Source organism: Pan troglodytes, chromosome 18 (assembly GCF_028858775.2).
Source record: "Pan troglodytes isolate AG18354 chromosome 18, NHGRI_mPanTro3-v2.0_pri, whole genome shotgun sequence".
NCBI lineage: Eukaryota > Metazoa > Chordata > Mammalia > Primates > Hominidae > Pan > Pan troglodytes.
This window is the reverse complement of record NC_072416.2, coordinates 30,308,882-30,328,307: the sequence shown is the minus strand read 5'-3', so window position 1 is coordinate 30,328,307 and position 19,426 is coordinate 30,308,882. Positions and strand designations below refer to the sequence as shown.

Here is a 19,426-nt window from a genome sequence, read left to right as displayed (position 1 = left end):
AAAAAAAAAAAAGAAAAAGAAAAAAAAGAAAAGAAAAGAACGAAAATCGAATCACTGTTAATCCTACCACTCTGATGCCACAGTTCCCTTTTGTATTTTGTGTCCTAGCTCCATCAACACACTCATATGGCCACATCTTTGTGTGGTTGTTGCAATCATTTTGGACTTGAAGATTAACATCACCTTTTACAGTCAGGCTGATATCTCTAACGTTTCCTGTCTGCATCGTCTTGTAATGATAGCTTCCATCCTTTTATGCTACTGCATCGTGCTGATGTATCATACTTTCCTGATTAACTCCATTGTTATGAGACATTTAGGTTTTAAAAAAAAATGTCTTCCCTACTTCCAATAATTCTATAACAGACATCTTCCTGCCTCTAGCTTTTTAGTTCTGTGGGGTGATTTCCTTAGATAAGGAAGTGGGATTGTGGGGCAGAAAGACATAAGTGTTTCTCAGGCTCTTCCTAAGGTTAAGCATTCTGTTTTCCAAGAGGGTTTCACCTGTTTATACAGCTGCCTGCCACGTATGTGGGACTGCCGCAGCTTTATTGTAACCTTGCTAGCACTAGAGGTTATCATCAGAAATAATTTGTCAATTCAGAGCTCAAATGGGACATTTAGGTTGCTGTAATTTGCATTTCTTGATTGCCAGCGATGTTGGACATTTTCCTATGGGCTTCCACGCTATTTATATTTCCTCTTGTGCAGACAGGCTTCTCTCTGCTGAAACTTCTGGCCTACATCTTCCTTTCTCTGCCCCTGCTCTTCATCATATATACCTCTGTGTGCCAGGGAGGGGGTGGCGGTGGAAACACAGGCAGAGAGATGCTCATTTAACCACTGTCAGAGCAATCCTCACTGATGCGAAATGACTGTTCTGAGGGAACTTCCTGAATGTACAACTGAAAATCAAGTCAAGGCTCTCACCTCTGCGTCTGATACTTGCTCCTTGGTTGGTGAAACCACCCTGCCGAGATGGGCAGAGTCACTTTCGACGGCCTGGAGGACTTTCAGAAGCTTCTGCTGTTGTCTGAAATGGGATTTGGTTTTAGCAAACAGGAAGTAGTAAATGATAAACAAAAGAGAACATTCCAATCAAAAGTGCTGCACTCGGGGATAGGAAATGATTTGAAGAGGAAGTATGCACTCTGTATCCAGTTCAAAGGCAAGGGCAGGCTTGCTGTTTTTCTCCCTTTATAAATGGCTACACAATTAGTGATGGAATCAGAGCCCAGCTGGGGAAACACTGCTTGGGGCAAGGTGGCCAGCTGACCTCCCTAAGCTTAGAACTTGAGAGTCAAGAGCAGAGGTCAGCTGAACTAAGGCCTACGGGTCAAATCCAGCCCGTGACCTGTTTTTGTATAGCCTGTGAGCTAAGAATGGTTTATGTTTTTAAAAGGTTGTACAAAGAAACAAACTATAACAACAACAATAACAACAACAAAACCAACCGCAAAGCATATTTACTATCTGGCCCTTTACAGCAACAATTTGCTGACTCCTGGGTTGGAGATCTGCTCTGCTCCTCTTGTTTCTGAGGACATGGCATTCTAAACCCAGCAGAGCGTGCCTTCATCATTTGCAAACATGCCCACGTGTGCAGTTTAAGGCTGGGTACCCCCAAGGCCCTGAAGCACAAAGGATCTCGATGCCGAGGAACGAAGCATTTGGCGGAGTGCATGCTGCTTGTAATAAAACTGCATCAGATGTAAAATATCCTCATGGCCCAGCCTTTTCTTTCTTTCTTTCTTTTTTTTTTGAGATGGAGTTTTGCTCTTGTTGCCCAGGCTGGAGTGCAATGGCACAGTCTCGGCTCACTACAACCTCTGCCTCTGGGGTTCAAGCAATTCTCCTTCCTCAGCTTCCTGAGTAGCAGGGATTACAGGGGCTCGCCACCATGCCCAGCTAATTTTTGTATTTTTAGTAGAGATGGGTTTTTGCCATGTTGGCCAGGCTGGTGTCGACCTCCTGACCTCAGGTGATTTGCCCACCTGGGCCTCCCTAAGTGCTGGGATTACAGGCATGAGCCACCGCACCGGGCGGCCTTTTCACATGCAGGGGAATCTGCGAGTTCTTATTATGGCCACAATGGTACATAGCCCTGATTTCCACCTGGGGCCTGGAGAGTCTTAAAGGAATGGATGGCGCTGCCTTTAGCCTATTCAGTTTTCCTGTAAGTTATAACAAAGGGCTCCCTCTAGGTAGACACAGACCTGGAGGGCACACAGCTTGGCTAGTGAATTCCTTCTTCATGCAGAAAAACCACCACCCCCTTTCTGGGCTGATGCAGCCCCAGGCCAGACCCTCAGCTTAGTAACCAGCACACAGGCTGGATTTCAGCCCCTTCTCGCCTCTCAGCCAGGCACTTTGCACAGTGCACAACATGCACAGCTGTGCAGTGGCCCTCAGAGTGTGTCTGTGTGCCATGGCATGCTAGAAACTACAGGCTCTCAGCCTGACGCATCTTTCTGAAGATCTATTTTGTCTGAAGACTAGAGGGAAGGCTTTATTTTGATAATAAAACCTGACAGTTCCAATAACTGCTGCTACACGTTAATGGAACAGAATGCTGAGTTTGAACAAACTTTTAATAGAGAAAAGGAGCTTCGAAGGACGCTGCTGTGGGCCAACCTCGCCCCCTAGACCAGCTGGGGAACAAGTTTAACACCCTGTGCTGCATGGGGTATTCTACTGGAAACCTGGAGAAGGTTCAAGTTCTACACAGGTTGGGGCCAAACTGACCAAGATAAGAGCCATATGCCTAAAAGAAATCAAGTCAATTTGAGAGCTTTAGGCCTGGTGGGGGAGACAGAGTATAGTCTAAAGGAACAGTTTAACAGAGTTTGGGGCCAGGTGTAGTGGCTTATGCCTGTTTGAGAGGCCGAGGTGGGTGGACTGCTTGAGCCCAGGAGCTGGAGACCAACCTGGGCAACGTTGTGAGACCCTATCTCTACAAAAAAGTACACAAATTAGCTGGGTGCGGTGGCACACACCTGTGATCCCAGATACTCAGGAGGCTGAGGCTGGAGGATCATTTTAACCCAGGAGTTTGAGGCTGCAGTGAGCTGTTTGTGCCACTGCACTCCAGCCTGGGCAACAGAGCAAGATTCCATCTTAAAGAAAGAAATAAGGGGTCTGAAAAAAACGTAGGAAAAGCAAAGAACCCTCATGAAGAAGACCCCCATGGCTGCACTGCTAAGGGGTTTCGGGTTTGGCCTCAGCCTTAGTAGTACCTGCTTCCCAGAAGCCCAATTCTGTCCATGGCCTGGTTGATGGCCCTGGCTCCTCCTGCTGCCCCGGCCGGCTCCTGAGTAGTAGTCGCCGTGGTGATGGGAAGCAGCTGAGGATGGAAAGGCTTATTAAACAGATGTCTCAGGCAACACTCCTGGCCTAAGACACAGCAGGGTCACGGTCAAGGGCAGGCATGCTCAGGCTGACAGTCCCTTTGTAGAAAACAGGAACAGGAATGTGAGGGTGACAGCAACTGCCTGGAGCTTCTATCTAGAACCCCTCACACCATCTCAGCTTCCGAGGACCAGGGCGCTCCTAGGAAACAATCCACTTCGATGAGTGACTGGAAACTTTCTCTTATCAAAATGCTTCACTGGCCAGACGCAATGGTTCATGCTTGTAACTGTAGCATTTTGGGAGGCTGCGGCAGGAGGATCACTTGAGCCCAGGAGTTTGAGGCTGCAGTAAGCTATGGTCATGCCACTGCACTCCAGCCTGGGTGACAGAGTGAGACACTGTCTCAAAAAATAAAAAATAAAAAAAAATCCTCTCACCATCTCAACCAAGCCCCTGTTCTGCTTTGTACAAAGTAAGCAGACTCTATGAAGAATTCCAGTAACAGCATTAGGCCCTTTCATTTTTAATTCTCTGAGCCTTTTCCCCTTCTTTTTCACTTATCATCGAGGCTAAAAATGTGCCCTGCTGTCCATCTGCAGACGATTTTAGTCCCCGGAATCTCTGTGGGTCAGGAATTAGGTCATTCAGAAATTCCGGACCTGGGCAGTTACTGCAGGCCTGTCAGAAACACAGGCTAGTGGCAGACGAGGATGATGGGAACTGGCAGGACAAGTGGCAGCAATGCAAACAGCAAACAGCTCCAGTGCTCTGGGGTGTCACATGCACACCCTGTCCCACTTGGGCTCTGTCTCCCTCTGCTTCTCCCGTCCCCACTTCACTGCCTCACAAAGGGCTTCTTCCTGCTCCTTGATCAGGCTGGGCTCATTCCCACCTCAAAGCTTTTCCCCGTTCCTTCCACCTGGAATGCCGTTCCCTGTTGTTGGTGCCTTCCGAACAGGCAGGGCTCAGCTCAGATGGGACATGCCTTCCAAGGGGCACCCAGGACCACCCTGTGAGCAGCAGCCACCACCCCACACCCTGTCATTCTCTCACATATTAGCAGCTGTGATTGTCATCGCTCTCTGATATCACCCTGTTTATGTATGGTTTTATTTGCTGTTGCCTGTAAGCTGCATGGGGCTGGGGCTCATCTGTCTCAGCTGCCTCTGTATTCTGAGCACACGGCACAGACCTGTGTATAACCAAGCAAAGATGGTCCTGGGCATTTTATTAATTCACTTCCTTATTTTCTGGGACCAAATTTGCTGAGATATACTTAATTGACCTAGATAGATACAGATGAAAAAATTTATTTATTCAAGGTACTAAGATCTGTTTTTGCATTGTCTTGTCAATAAATAGAAATATAGGTCGGGCGTGGTGGCTAACACCTGTAATCCCAGCACTTTGGGAGGCTGAGGCGGGTGGATCACTTGAGGTCAGGAGTTCGAGACCAGCCTGACTAACATGATGAAACCTTGTCTCTAGTAAAAATACAAAAATTAGCCAGGCATGGTGGCTGTGCGCCTGTAATCCCAGCTACTTGGGAGGCTGAGGTGGGAGAATCACTTGAACCCGGGAGGCAGAGGTTGTAGTGAGCCGAGATTGCACCATTGCACTCCTGCCTGGGCAACAGAGTGAGATTCTGTCTCAAAAAAAAAATAAATAAATAAAATTAAAAAATAAATAAATAGAAGTAATTACAACAGTTTGAGTCAGCAGGCCTGGGTGAGTTCTAGCTTCAACTCGTGACCTTGGGTAAGCCACGCCATTCCTGGTCTCCCGATCTGTGAAATGGGCAGCATGACACCAGTGCTCAGGGCACACAGTGAGGACCTGGTAGGACAGTGTGAAGGAAAGCACCCTGGAGGCCATCAGGTGCTATGCACATGCATAGGGCTTTATCATTCATCTCTGCCTGGCACCATCGGGAGCTACGCACATGCGTGGGGCTTTGTCATTCATCTCTGCCTAGCACTGACCTCAAGGGTCTCTTCCTTCTCCTCCAGCAGACTGGTCCATGGTTTTGCTGGTGGTCCTTCTGCATCCTGGAAGGATGTGATCACATGATGTGATGTTGGAACAAAGCCATTCACTCCATGCTGTTCACAGAAAGATGAGGGCACAGAAAAGGGCAGGGACCTTCTCAAGCTACCATAGATATAAAGTTCAGGGGCAAGGTCAGAGGTCTGGGAACACAGACAATAGTTGCTGCTCGATGGATGCCCCAAAGATCAACCCCACGATAGAGCCTGGGGAACAACCAGTGCTGGTGACAGGGCCCTGGGCTTGCAGGCGGGCAGATCTCGGCCACTTGCAAAGATGTGATCACCTTGTCCTTGAGAGAAGCAGGCCACCTTGCTTCTCTGGGTACCAGTGGCCATATCTGTGAAGTGAGGCAATGAAACCAACCCTGCCTATTTAAGGGCTACTCTGAGCATCGGGGGGACAAGCTAAGAAAAAGGGTTTCAACAGGCGACTCACAGACCAAGCTTCTGAGAAAGGATGTGCACACCAAGCTATACCCAATGCCTCCAGCTCCCCAAGGTCCCTGATCTACCCACCATTTATCCTCCTGTTGGCTGCTCAAAGCTGAAGGCAGCAGGCGGAAGCTCAAACCCCTGTAGGCCCAGAGAGGTTTTGTGAACAAGTGAAGTGGGCCAGGGGCGGGACAATAGGGAGCAGTGACGACTGCGGAGGCCTGAGGGGCCCACGCTCAGGAATGAGACCTTTGCTGGGAAGCCAGAGCTTGTTGTTGACTCCATTCTTCACTGACCCACCAGTTTGCAACCCTGGTCTAAGGTATCCAGGGTTTGCAGGGAAATTAGTGAGGACTGGAGGCAGATTAGCACCCAGCTTAGGCTTTGTGAAATAAAGAGCTAAAAGAAGGCGGAAGAAAAGGGAGCCTTAGCAGGTCAGTGGGTGACTGTCTGAACAGTGGAAACACGGATGAGTCTGGGGTCAGCGATGCCCACTCTTCTGCACACTTGCTCTTCTCAACTGCAGCTCAGACACTGCCCAGTCCAGGGAGCATCCCCCGGTTCCTCTCCCAGCCCGGAGCGCACCTGCAGTGGGCTGGCCGGCTGCTCGGCCTTTCTGCTGAGGAGCGCCCTCTGCAGGGCCGTGTTCTCCACCTGGATGGCTTGGAGCACAGCAGAGGCGTCTTCCTCTGGGTACTCAGCCTCACAAAGAGTTTTGCGGGTTGCAGACAGGGGTCTCTCTCGCCGGCTTCCAGGTCCTGAGGGCAGAAGACAGGGGGACGTTCTTTTAGATTATATTCTTGGAGTGCAGCTCACAACCCATTAGACCCCAATTGAGGAACATTCTATAAAACAACTGGCCCGTACTCTCCAAAAATGTCAAGGCGGTAAAAGACAAAGAAAACGGTTCCAGATTACAGGAGACTAGGCAGACATGGCTGAATGCAGTGGTGGCCCTGGGGGGACTTGGTCCTGGGGAGGGAGCAGTGCTGTAAAGAACATTACTGTGGCAACTGGGAAAATTCAAATACAGTCTATGGCTTAGACAGTGGTATTCTAGTAATGCTAAATATCCTGAATTTAGTGTACTGTGGTTATGTAAAATGAATGCCCTTGTTTTTAGGAGATATATATAGCAGTGTTCGGGGTAAAGGGGAATGATGTCTGCCACTTAATTTCAAATAGCTTACAAACATACACACACACAGTTCAGGAGTAAAGGGGAATGACGTCTGCAACCTCATCTCAAATAGTTTACACACATACATGCACACACACATATGCACATGCACAAACACAGTTCAGGGGTAAAGGGGAATGATGTCTGCAACTTCATCTCAAATATTTACACACACACACACACCCTCTATTGATCAATTTATCTACAGTTCTATAATTTAATTTACAGATCAATACATGATAGCAGGCATACACATATGTGTGTGCATAATATTTCTGTATATATAATTTTTGTATAATTATATATAATTTTTATATAATTATATATATACATAGAATATAAAGCAAAAGCAATTGGAGTAAAACGTTAACTGGTGAATCTGGGTATGTGGGTGCAGGGTGGAAGTGTCAGTGTACTATCCTTACAATGTTACTTTAAGTTTAAAATTGTATCAAGACATGCATCCAACAAGCATATGAAAAAATGCTTGACATCACTAATCATTAGAGAAAAGCAAATCAAAATCACAAGGAGATACCATCTCACACCAATCAGAATGGCTATTGAAAAGCAAAAATCTAACAGATGCTGGCGAGGTTGGGGATTAAAGGGAATGCTTATACACTGCTGGTGGGAGTGTAAATCAGTTCAGCCATTGTGGAAAGCAGCATGGCGATTCCTCAAAGAACTAAAAACAGAATTACCATTTGACCCAGCAATCTCATTACTAGGTATATACCCAAAGGAATATAAATCATCCTACCATAAAGACACATGCACATGTCTGTTCATCTAGCACTATTCACAATAGCAAAGACATGGAATCAACCTAAATGCCCATCAACAGTAGACTGGATAAAGAAAATGTGGAGGCCGGGTGTGGTGGCTCATGCCTGTAATCTCAGCACTTTGGGAGGTCGAGGTGGGTGGATCACCTGAAGTCAGGAGTTCGAGATCAGCCTGGTCAACATGGTGAAACCCTGTCTCTAATAAAAATACAAAAATTAGCTGGGTGTAGTGGCAGGCACCTGTAATCCCAGTTACTTGGGAGGCTGAGGCAGGAGAATCGTTTGAACCCAGGAGGCAGAGGTTGTAGTGAGCCGAGATCGCACCATTGCACTCCGGCCTAGGCAACAAGAGTGAAACTCCATCTCAAAAAAAAAAAAAGAAAAAAAATGTGGAATACTATGGAATACACCACGGAATACTATACAGCCATAAAAAATGAGATCGTGTTCTCTGCAGCAACATGGATGAAACTGGAGGCCACTATCCTGAGCAAACTAACATGGGAACAGAAAACCAAATATCGCATGTTCTCACTTAAAAGCTAAACAATGAGAACACATGGATACTAGCAGGGGAACAACAGACACTGAGGTCTATTGAGGGCAGAGGGTGGGAGGAAGGAGAGGACCAGAAAAAATACCTATCAGGTACTATGCTTATTACCTGGGTGATGAAATTATCTGTATACCAAATCCCTGTGACATGCAGTTGACCTACCTATGTAACAAACCTGCACACGTATTCCTGAAACTCAAAGTTAAAAAAATAAAAATAAAAAATAAAATTGCATCAAAACAAAAAGTTATTTAAAAAATTAACTTTCTTACAGAATACCTGTAAAGAATAATATATAATGTTAGGAAGAAGGATGGGTATTTTGCAATATTATTGCTTTTTTGTTTTACTTTTGCACGGGTAACAAGAATTACAAAGTAATAACACCTCAATTTAAGAAAACAAGTATTGCAAAGTTGCAGTTGATTCTGGAAGTTCCCATGAATGGAAAGATGGTTTTATAAAATATACAGTGATATAAAAGAAGCACCTAATAAAACTAAGCATCTAATAAATTATGGTACACCCACCCAACAGAGTACAATGACGCTCTAAAAAGAAAAGAATACTAAAATATCTGCAGGTAAAATTATATGAAGGCTTCCATTTGCTTCCTAAAAATCTGGGGAATGGGTAGGGGTGATGATGAAATGAAATTGGCTGTAAATTGATTATTGCCAAGGATGGGTAATGGATGGATACATTGGGGCGGGGAGGGGAGGTCAGTGTAACATCCTCTCAATTATTTATGTTTGGATTTTTTTTCATATTAAAACATACTCCATTAAAATACAGAGCTGCTCCAAATATTTCTTTGGGGTGTTTAAAGAGTTTACCTACTCAATCTCAACCCTTGGGGAAATATTTATCTGTGCCAGGCTCTGTTCTTGGCACTGGCGACACAGCAGTGACCAGAGATACCAAGTCCCCCACTCACATGGTGAGAGACCATAAGCTGGAGAAATAATAACTTTAAAACACAGTGTTCGATGTGGAAACTGACATGAAAAACCATGCAAAGCAGATCGGGGTAAGGGAGATCTGGAGTGCGGATATCAGGGGCAGAGAGAGCCTCGCAGAGGACCAGGGAAGTGTGCTCCAGGCACCAGCGCAAAGATGGGAGGCGTGTGATGTGTTCTAGGAGCAGCTAGGTACCCATGGGGCTGGAGCGGAGCCAGCAGGGGTATAAGTTGACAGAAGGCCTGAAAGGGATTGAGGGAGGGCAGGTCATGCAGGGCCTTGCAGGGCACTGTAAGGCCCATGCTCTGCGGGAAATGGGGAGCCACTGAGGAATTCAGAGCAGAAGACCAGATCTGATGTAGGTGCAGAGTGGAGAAGAGACTGAAAGGAGGTGGGGGTGAAAGCAGGGAGATGGCCAGGGGCTACTAGTTGTCCAGGAGACAGGAGGCAACAGTGGTGGAGGAGGGGACACAGAATGTGGTCAGATTACAGGCATCTGCCAGAGACAGAGCCAATAGGACTTCCTAACAGTCCAGCTGTGGATGGGAGAGGAAGAGAGGAGTTACGGGTGACTCCACGAGTGATGGCTTGAAGTAGAAGACGGGATTGCTTTCAGCTGAGCTGTGGAAGGCTGTGGGTGGAGGAAGTTTGGGAGGAGCAGAGGGCTCAATTTGGGACAAGCTGGGTTCAAGATGTGAGTGTGGCACCAGAACAGAGCTGCTGAGTTGACCTGTGCACACAGGAATCCAGAGTTTGAGAGAGTCTAGGCTGGCTATGTAAATTAATTAATTAATTTATTTATTTATTTATTGTGGTAGGGTCTCCCTTGTCCAGGCTGGAGTGCAGTGGCACAATCTCGGCTCACTGCAACCTCTACCTCTGGGGTTCAAGCAATTCTTGAGCCTCAGCCTCCCGAGTAGCTGGGACTACAAGCACGCACCACCACGCCCGGCTAATTTTTGTATTTTTTGTAGAGACGGGGTTTCACCATGTTGCCCAGGCTGGTCTCAAACTCCTGGACTCAAGTGATCCACCCACCTCGGCCTCCCAAAGTGCTGGGATTACGGGCATGAGCAACCGTGCCTGGCCTGGAGATGTAAATTTTATATAGGCAACTAGATTGGATAATTTAAGGGTATCAAAGATTGGTATTAATGTTGGCCTAAAACAAACTAATGAAATTTACAGGTATGACATCTTGGGGGATCTATGTATACTTGTGACCTGGTACAAGGCTTTCTGAAAAACAGCATGCTTCCATTCTCAGGACCTTAGCAAACCATCAGCTGTTGATTATTAAGGGCTCCTGTCGAAGCACTTGACTCTCTTCTACGCCCCATTAGAATGCTGTGTCTGAATGTTCGGGTAGCAACATCAAGAATGTCACTGGCAGGAGAAGGCAGGAGACACCCGGAGGCTCTACTGGGCTGCTTTCCAGGACAGCCAGGCACTGGGCTGATGGGGATGATGGTAGGTTTTTATGGGAATGCTAAGCTAAAATGAAGGAATAGCAAGTTCTGCCAGGCACCCAAGAAAGGGGCTGTGAGTGCAAATGCCCCAAGAACCATCTCAGTGTCACTGAATGCCAGGGGCCGAGTGCCACTGAATAGAAGCCACCTCCCAGCTCCAGCCAATCCTTGCCTTATGGGACTGTGCTCCTAGTGTTACCAAATGCTTTTTTTTCCCCCAAGAAAAGCTAGCATCTGAAATTTATGTGAAATCCCCTGAATTGTATTTGTTCATAATGTCTTCCAGATTCTAAGAAATGTTGTGAGGCCAACAGAACCCACTGGCTGTTCTAGTACAGGCCAGGGCACGTCCCAGCTGCTCCCTGAGAAGGGTCAAGGCACCTAGAGGAACCTTCACAGCACCTGTGGATGGCTGCTCTGAGCAATAAACATCAGATGGGGCCAGGTGCAGTGGCTCACATCTGTAATCCCAGCACCTTGGGAGGCTGAGGCAGGTGGATCACCTGAGGTCAGGAGTTCAAGACCAGCCTGGCCAACATGGTAAAACCCCGTCTCTACTAAAAATACAAAAATTAGCCAGGCATGGTGGCGGGCGCCTGTAATCCCAGCTACTTGGGAGGCTGAGGCAGGAGAATCGCTTGAACCCGGGAGGCAGAAGTTGCAGTAAGTCGAGATCACACCACTGCACTCCAGCCTGGGCCACAGAGCAAGACTCCATCTCAAAAAAAAAAAAAGAAAAAATCAAGTGGGCCATTTTCAGACTTTGATGTACTGTCTCTTGTCATCATCCCTGATGCTGCTCCTGGGGACAGAGAGGTAAGGAGCTGCCAGACATGTGAGCCAGGGATTCTGCTCGCCCACTGGAGGCTGCTTTGCCCTTCTCATCTGTCACTTGGCCTGCTGGGCAACAGGAGAGATGAGAAAGTAAAGCAAACATGGGCTGAGAATGAGGTTTGGAAGAAACTCTGTTTAGCAAGCTGTGTTGCAGATTCTTATTGTTATGGAAACAAGCAACAGGTAAAAGGATGGGGAAGATCTCACCAGTGTCTTCCTTACTCAGTGCAAAAAGGATCAGGTCCCTGAAATAGCCAGGAGGACCACAAAAGGAGTGAAGGAAGCTGAAGGATGTGGTTTTGAGCTATACTGGAGCTGAAGCCAAAACACCCCAAAGTATAGACACACCCTCGCCCCTAATGCAGAAATGAGTTATCCACAAAGTCAAAGGTACTTCGTTACCAGGCTTACGACCTGCACTATGCTGTGAGCTTCTTTGGTTGAGTGAGATGCTGCTCTTGGTGTGGGGGTGCAGGGGTCGGAGGAACAGGCACACTTTCTGCCCTCATTGACCTTGTAGTCACAAAGCAGAGACAGACATGGGTCAGGTACATGCAGAGGGTAAGGGGCTGCTCATGACGGGAGGGGACGCACTGTCATTTGAGATGTACCATCTGGGAAGAGGATATCTGAGTGGGGACACGAAGGCGGTGAGCCCTGGGAATACCCTGCTGTTCCCTTCGCCTGGAACAGCAGGTGCCAAGGCCCTGGTAGGTCAAGCTCAGCACACTGAGGAGTGGCAAGGGGGCTGGAATGGGGGGCAAGGGGAAGGATGGTTAGCAACGAGGGTGGAGAGGTTGCGGGCTCAGTTCTTGTAGAGCCTCAGCTACTTCATGAGGTCATACCCATCTTGTTTACTGTTGTATCCCTGACACCTGGCATTATAATTTTTGCTAAATGGATGGATGAAAAATGACTTAAACCCCAAACCTTGTAAATCTAAGTATTTGTGAATATCACCCAACCACATGGTTCTCTCCATCATCTGTAGTAAAGCACAGTTGAAAAAATCAAGCTCCCTTTAGACCCTATAGACAATTCCATAAATAAGGGACCAAGATTGTGTCAAAGCTAAACAAATGTGCCAGCACCTGACACGTGGGGTGCAAACACCAGCATTGGTAGAAGGCTTGGGCAGCACCAGGACAAGTAGAACCTGAAATTCGCAAGCTCATTCACCATTTCCCGCATGAAGCACTTATAAAATTTGTCTAAAAAGAACCATGTGGTGACCCTTATCTTTTTACTGCCAATCTTTGGGCAAGAGCCTGTTCCTCTTGTGCCTCATCAGTCTGGGGCTGGGATGGAACAAGGGGCCTCTGAGATAGCTTGGAAGCTAGTCTCATGACCTGTGAGCAGGCGGGACGATCTGTCCTTGGCTGCTGCAGCCCTATGCTCACTTCCTCTTGGACAAGGAGATTCACAAAGGCATCTTTCTCCAGTAGAGACCAGTTTTATCTGCACAGACCCTTTTGCCCCTGAGCGTCTTTCATTTGGGAGGAAATGCTCCTCCAGCAACATGATCATCAGGTGCTGTCTGTGCCCTTTGAGTCATATTATGCTAAGAACATGCTTTCAAAAATTAAATCACCCTTTCTCCAAGTGAAGGTCAATGCTGCAGCTCCACTACCAGAGCTTTTCCCATCCTGGCTTTCCAGAACCGTCCTACATGGCACCCCAGTTCTCCAAAATCACGTTCCCTCTGTGCACTCCCTCACACCGCACGCACGTGCACACGAGGTAACCACCTTTTAATTCTTTTTGATGCTCTCATCGCTCACTTGGGTGAATGCTAGCCTGAATACCCCATGATGGTGGATTTATTCCCATCACAGATCTAGAGGACGGTGGATCTATTCACACAGTCCATTTGTGCCACCAGCAAAAGCCAAATTGCACATTTTAACTTCTCCCAAACTGCTCTTTTCTGGTTGAGAACCATCCCTCTTCTGATAACTTTGCTTTATCTTCGCTTCACCAGTGTTTGGCTTTCTTCTCTCTCACAGAGAAACAAAAGGTGTATCAATTCAGGAAATTTACCATGAATGCAACACATGTCACACAGAAGACATGAGGGCACGAGGCCGCCGGTCGGCTCACCAGCCACCAGCTGTGACTTGAAAAGCTCAAATTCAGAGTCTCAGCAAAATTACCCCTTACTACATGCAAGGGGCCTTGGAGGTCACCTGGGAAGCCACTGAAATGGCGAATATGAAATTTAAGGACAACAAGGGTCTATTATAGCAATCATAAACCGGCAGCCCACAGGCATAACCTGCCTACAGAGATGTATTGTGTCACTTTCACTTTTTTAGAAAAATTGAAAATAGATGCCAAGCTCAAAAAAAAAAAAAAAAAAAAAAAAAAAGGAAATCCACCTGAAAATTGGGATTCCTGGCATCTCCTGAAAAGTAATACCATCTGGCAACCCTGGAACAGTATTCATATGTGGGAACCATTGGCTGGAGCTGGGTGATGGCGCCCCTTTCGACAGGGCTGAAGTGCTCCAGTTTCCACAGTGCACGCCACTCCCTGTGGTCACATGCCTGGTAGGCCTTGAAACTGTACAAGATGTTGTGTGGCAAAAAGTCCAGGGAAATGGTAGACATAGCCTTGTTTTGTCTTCAGATGTCCACACTCACTTCTAAAAGCCAAGAGGGAGGTGGGGAAGGGAGAGTGTGCCCTGGGACAATGTTCTAGGCCTGAGTGCTCCAAAGCCTCCATGCATTTCCAAATGGGCCAACGTTATCAGGCTACCTGCTTCCTATGGCATCGGGAACTGCAACAAGTGGCCACAAATTCCTCCCACCCCTGTATGTGGACCGCTGCAATGTGGTTTTGCAGCATTTTCCATTAGGAGGTAGTGTCTGTTTCTCTAGCTGGGCTTGGCCTGGTGGCTTTCATTTTATTTTTATTTATTTTTCTATCTATCTATCTATCTATCTATCTATCTATCATCTATCTATCATCTATCTATCTATCTATCTATCTATCTATCTGAGATGGGGTCTCACTCTGTCACCCAGGCTGGAGTGCCATGGAATGAGTATGGCTCACTGCAGCCTTGACTTCCCTGTGCTCAAGTCATCCTCTTGCCTCAGCCTCCTGTGTAGCTGGGACCACAGGCATGCACCACATCACCCAGCTAGTTTTATTATTATTATTATTATTTGTAGAGATGAGGTCTCACTTTGTTTCCCAGGCTGGTCTTGAACTCCCAGGCTCAAGTGATCCTCTCGCCTCGGACTCCCAAAGTGCTAGGCTTACAGGCAAGAGGCACTGCAGCCGGCCCTGCCTGGTGACTTTCTTTGGCTAACAGGACATTAGCAATCATGACCAAGCAGTCTTTAAAAAGCACCCAGGCATGGGCTTGTCCTCTCTTGCTGCCCTGAAATCACCAGTGCTAGAGCATAAGACTCTACGGGGCCAAGATGGGCTGTCCTAGCCAAGGTCCTCAGGACAAACAAAACTGCCAGACATGTGAGTAAGGCTGTCCTAGACCATCTGGCCCAGCCACCTGCTAGCTCACTACAGAACAGCCCAGTCCACCCACAGACTCATGAGCAATCATAAAACGGTTGCTGTTTTAAGCCACTACATTTTGGGGTGGGTTGTCAGGCAGTAATAGTTAGCCGACAGACCTGGCTTGTTAAGGCCTGTGTTCTTCTCATCTCTAAAGCTGCTTTTGGGACTTTTCTTGATGGCAGGTGCTGTCTGCAGCCCTGTCATCATTCTGCCACTGTCTCTCCTTGAGCCCAGGAGTGCAGGTGATTTTCAAGGACTGCAATCAAGGCCCCCAGACTAAATGACTTCTACTCTTGGATGTTACAGTCCATTGCTCTACACTGCCTCCGTAGAATCTGTGGCAAAATGTCCTATGTGGTTGACTTTTTTTTTTTTCTAGACAGAGTCTCACTCTGTCATCCAGGCTGGAGTCCAGTGGCGTGATCTCACTGCAACCTCCACCTCCTAGGTTCAAGTGATTCTCCAACCTCAGCCTCCTGAGTAGCTGGGACTACAGGCACATGCCACCACACCCAGCTAATTTTCATATTTTTAGTAGAGACGGGGTTCTGACATGTTGGCCAGGCTGGTCTCAAACTCCTGACCTCAAGTGATCCACCTGCCTTGGCCTCCCAAAATGCTGGCATTACAGGCATGATCTACCATGCCTGGCCACCTATGTGGTTCATTTTTATATGAAATGGATAGCAGTGGCTTTTGTCTACCTGGCACCATGATCTTCACAGCACCTATGGTTTCCTTCAGGGAACCATTCTTTCCTCACCTTTCTCAGCCTTTTGGGTGGCTATGACCCCACTCCTGGCCCTGGCTGGAGTGGATCTTTGCAGATCTGACTCCACTTCTGGCTCAGCCTGGGCCATGCCAGACTACCTCTCCCTGACCATGGAGGAGGGAGGCTGGTTCAGGAGAGAGCTGGTTCTTGAACTAAGAAAAGAACTGTCTCTTTCACCTGGGGATTGCAAAGCTGATAGTAAAGGAAGCCTGGAGCCACTGGGGGCCATCTCTAGGCCATCAATGAAATGCCTGCCTGGTAGTAACTAGAGACATGGGTCTCAAAGTGTGTTCTCTAAACCAGTAATGTCAGGATCGCCTGGGAACTTGCTAGGAATTAAAACACTTACCTCTACCTCAGACATACTGAAGCAGAAATTCTGAGATTGGGGCCCAATAATCTGATTTATTTTATTTTATTTTATATTTTATTTTATTTATTGAGACGGAGTCTCACTCTGTCGCCCAGGCTGGAGTGCAGTGGTGCGATCTTGGGTCACTGCAACCTCTGCCTCCCGGGTTCAAGCAATTCTCCTGTCTCAGCCTCCTGAGTAGCTGGGACCACAGGTGACCGCCACCATGCCCGGCTAACTTGTATTTTTAGTAGAGACGGGGTTTCACCGTATTGGTCAGGCTGATCTTGAACTCCTGACCTCAGGAGATCCACCCTCCTCAGCCTCCCAAAGTGCTGGGATTACAGGTGTGAGTCACCATGTCCGGCCAATCTGATTATTTTAATTATTATTTTATTTAAGAACAAAATAGAGACAAGGTCTCACTACACCGCCCAGGCTGGTCTTGAACTCCTGGGTTCAAATGAGCCTCCTGCCTCAGCCTCCCAAAGCACTAGGATTACAGGTGTTAGCCACCATGCTTGGCCAACAATCTGTGTTTTAATTGGCTTTGCAAGTAATTCTGATGCATGTCCAAGTTTGAGAACCACTGGGCTAGAGAAGTGTAAAGCTAAGTGATGAAACAGCTTCCCGAGAGACCATCTGAGCACCAGGATCCCACCATCCCTGAGGCCAATTCTACTATTCTGGAATTTTTAGGTCTGTGAGCAAGACATTCTCCTTTGTTGCTTGGGCTGATTAGGGTTTCTGTCACTTACTGTTAATGAACGCTGGCTAATATATTAAGAGTCTCTGGACTTTGGCAGAATGGTCTTGCTGTTGCAGGTTTTCCTGACAGGAACACTAAGTACAGGGCTGTCAAATTCCTCTAATTCACTCACACTGAGGGGTGTTGCTTTATTTCTGTGGTTGGCAGCTTGTCTGGGAAAAGTGGTTCAGATATATCACTTCCCTAGAGCACTCTGACAACTTGGACAGTAAACTTTCTGCATTAAAGACTAATGTTCTTTCATCCTCAAGAAGACAACAGGTTTCTAGAAGGAGATTATATTAGCTTTTCTGGAAGGCTTACGGATTGAGGCTGGAGCAATACAGGACATGAGGCCCTTTCATTAGAACTAGGGACAGTTGCAGTGATAGAAAGGAATGAAGCTCTCTTGGAGTTGCATCACACACATTTAATTGACACAAATTCAATTTTATGGGCTTAGTCTAAGAAAAAGGGGCAAGGGGAGAAATAACTCTTTATGGGGTACAAGCAAAAGATTACACTTCTGGAATAGCAGACTATCTAATTCAGACCAACCTCTTGCTGGAACACAACTAGGAAACCTAGAAAATATTTTTAAATATTTAAAAAATCTATTTGAAAAAAAAAAAGAGATCGTTTGAAGGCACGGAGAATGAACAGGGCTGTGAAGAATTACAGGGATATAGTAGACTGGAGAAAGAAACTCAGAGATGTAGACCCAACATCTTGGAGGCCTTTCCTCTTAAGGTGCTACTGATTCTGATGAGAGCTGCCACAAGGCTGGGAAGCTGAGCAGAGCTGGCAACAGGCTCAGAGGCTACAGTCTGGGAGTGAGGGAGACCTGGAAGTAGCCAGGAGTGAAGGGCACAGAAAGGTTAACAATGTGGGCGAATCCAAATTACTGCTGATTATATAAAATAATAATCAGTAGTAATAATGTCTACTACTAATAATAATCAGGAGTAATAATCACTAGAAATAATGTCTAGTGGTGTTTAAAAGCTAGAGAGAGTTAAAATGCATACAATAGTATTTAAGTTGGGAAAAGAAAAAATAGAGTTAGAGTTTGTAAGATACTTCCAATAAATGAGAAGTGGTAAACTTGCTAATTTAAAGTAAACCCTAGTAAGTCAAGAATGCATGTTGTAATCTCTGGTAATGACTAGAATAATAATAAAAAAAGAATGTATAACTAACAAGCTAATAGAGAGGAAAAAAGAGAAATAATACAAAGCAATCAGTTCAAAGGAAGGCAAGAAAGGAGAGAAAGAGAAACATAAAACAGGAAAAACAAATAAAAAGCAAACAATAAGACAGTAGATGTAAACTCACATATATCAGCAATTACATTAAACATAAATGGACTGAATGCTCCCATTAAAACGCATAGATTGTTAGAGGATAAAACTAAAAACCAATTACGTGCTGCTTATAAGAGACAAACCTTAATATAAAGATACAGAAAGTTTGAAAGTGAAAGGATAAAAAACAGTACACCATACAAATACTAACCAAAAGAAAGCCGGAGTAGCTTTATATCAGACAAAGTAGACTTTAAGGCGAAAAGCATTACTAGAGTGAGAAACAACACATAATGATAAAAGGTTCAATTCCCTTAGAAGATATAAAAAGTCAAATTCTGTATGTACCAAAAAAGACATCCCTCCCCCGCCCCAGATACAGAGTAAAGCATATAAGCAGTCCACCCTCCAGATGTTGCCTTGAGGAGAGTGAGTTGGTTTGTGATTCTGCTGCACTTTTAGGAAGTTTCAGGTTCCTTGTGCCTCTGGTGGTGTGAACATCCCAGCGTTCTGAGCATGATGCCAGTGTCTAAAAACACACATTTCCCCTACAACCCTGACCCTAAACAAAGCCAGCTGCTTCTTCTGGGGCTCAGCCAAGAAGCTGTGATTTTTCCCACACTGGAGGAGAGACAGACTGTCTTGGGCTTACTGAGAGTTCATGTATCTGTATGAGGTCATCTATATAAACCAATACATGCTGCACTTAATCATCAATTTGAGGGATTTCTAACAGTAACTCTGCTCTCCTGCACTTTTTACTTCCTTTACAGCCTAATATCTAGGTGAGATGTGGCTCTACCATAATCCCATTTCAGTGTGAGAGCAGTGACAATGCCAGGCTTTTCAGCTTTCCTCTTAGCCATAGAACTCTTTCTTCAAATTTGACTTATGTTAGAGCCAAGTATATTGAATAAGCAAAGGCTGAGTCCAAACCTGTTCAGAATAAGAATTCCACTACCTCAAATAGTGTCCTCTTTAGGAGTACTGATGGAACAAACTACCCTAAGAACTAAATACCAGGAATAGCTGGTAATCTGATCTTTATTAAATGGACCCAGTGACATGCATTTTTTATATGAACGCATGCTTCTTTGCCATGGTGGC

At 46.2% G+C, this 19,426-nt stretch overlaps 1 protein-coding gene across 24 annotated transcripts in view; it reads right to left on the bottom strand.

Moving 5' to 3' along the window:
• Nucleotides 1–19,426, bottom strand: part of KATNIP (katanin interacting protein) — a 230,679-nt gene that overhangs the window by 75,458 nt on the left and 135,795 nt on the right. For 15 of the 24 annotated variants that reach the window (XM_063797736.1, XM_054669051.2, XM_063797740.1 and 12 more), the window contains 4 exons: nt 6,417–6,589; nt 5,334–5,453; nt 3,237–3,343; nt 931–1,033 (listed from right to left, as the gene is read on the bottom strand). In XM_063797736.1, coding sequence (XP_063653806.1) covers nt 931–1,033; nt 3,237–3,343; nt 5,334–5,453; nt 6,417–6,589 — 503 coding nt within the window. The remainder of the gene's footprint in view (nt 1–930; nt 1,034–3,236; nt 3,344–5,333; nt 5,454–6,416; nt 6,590–19,426) is intronic. The other 9 variants (XM_063797739.1, XM_063797735.1, XM_063797742.1 and 6 more) reach the window with 2 other exon arrangements.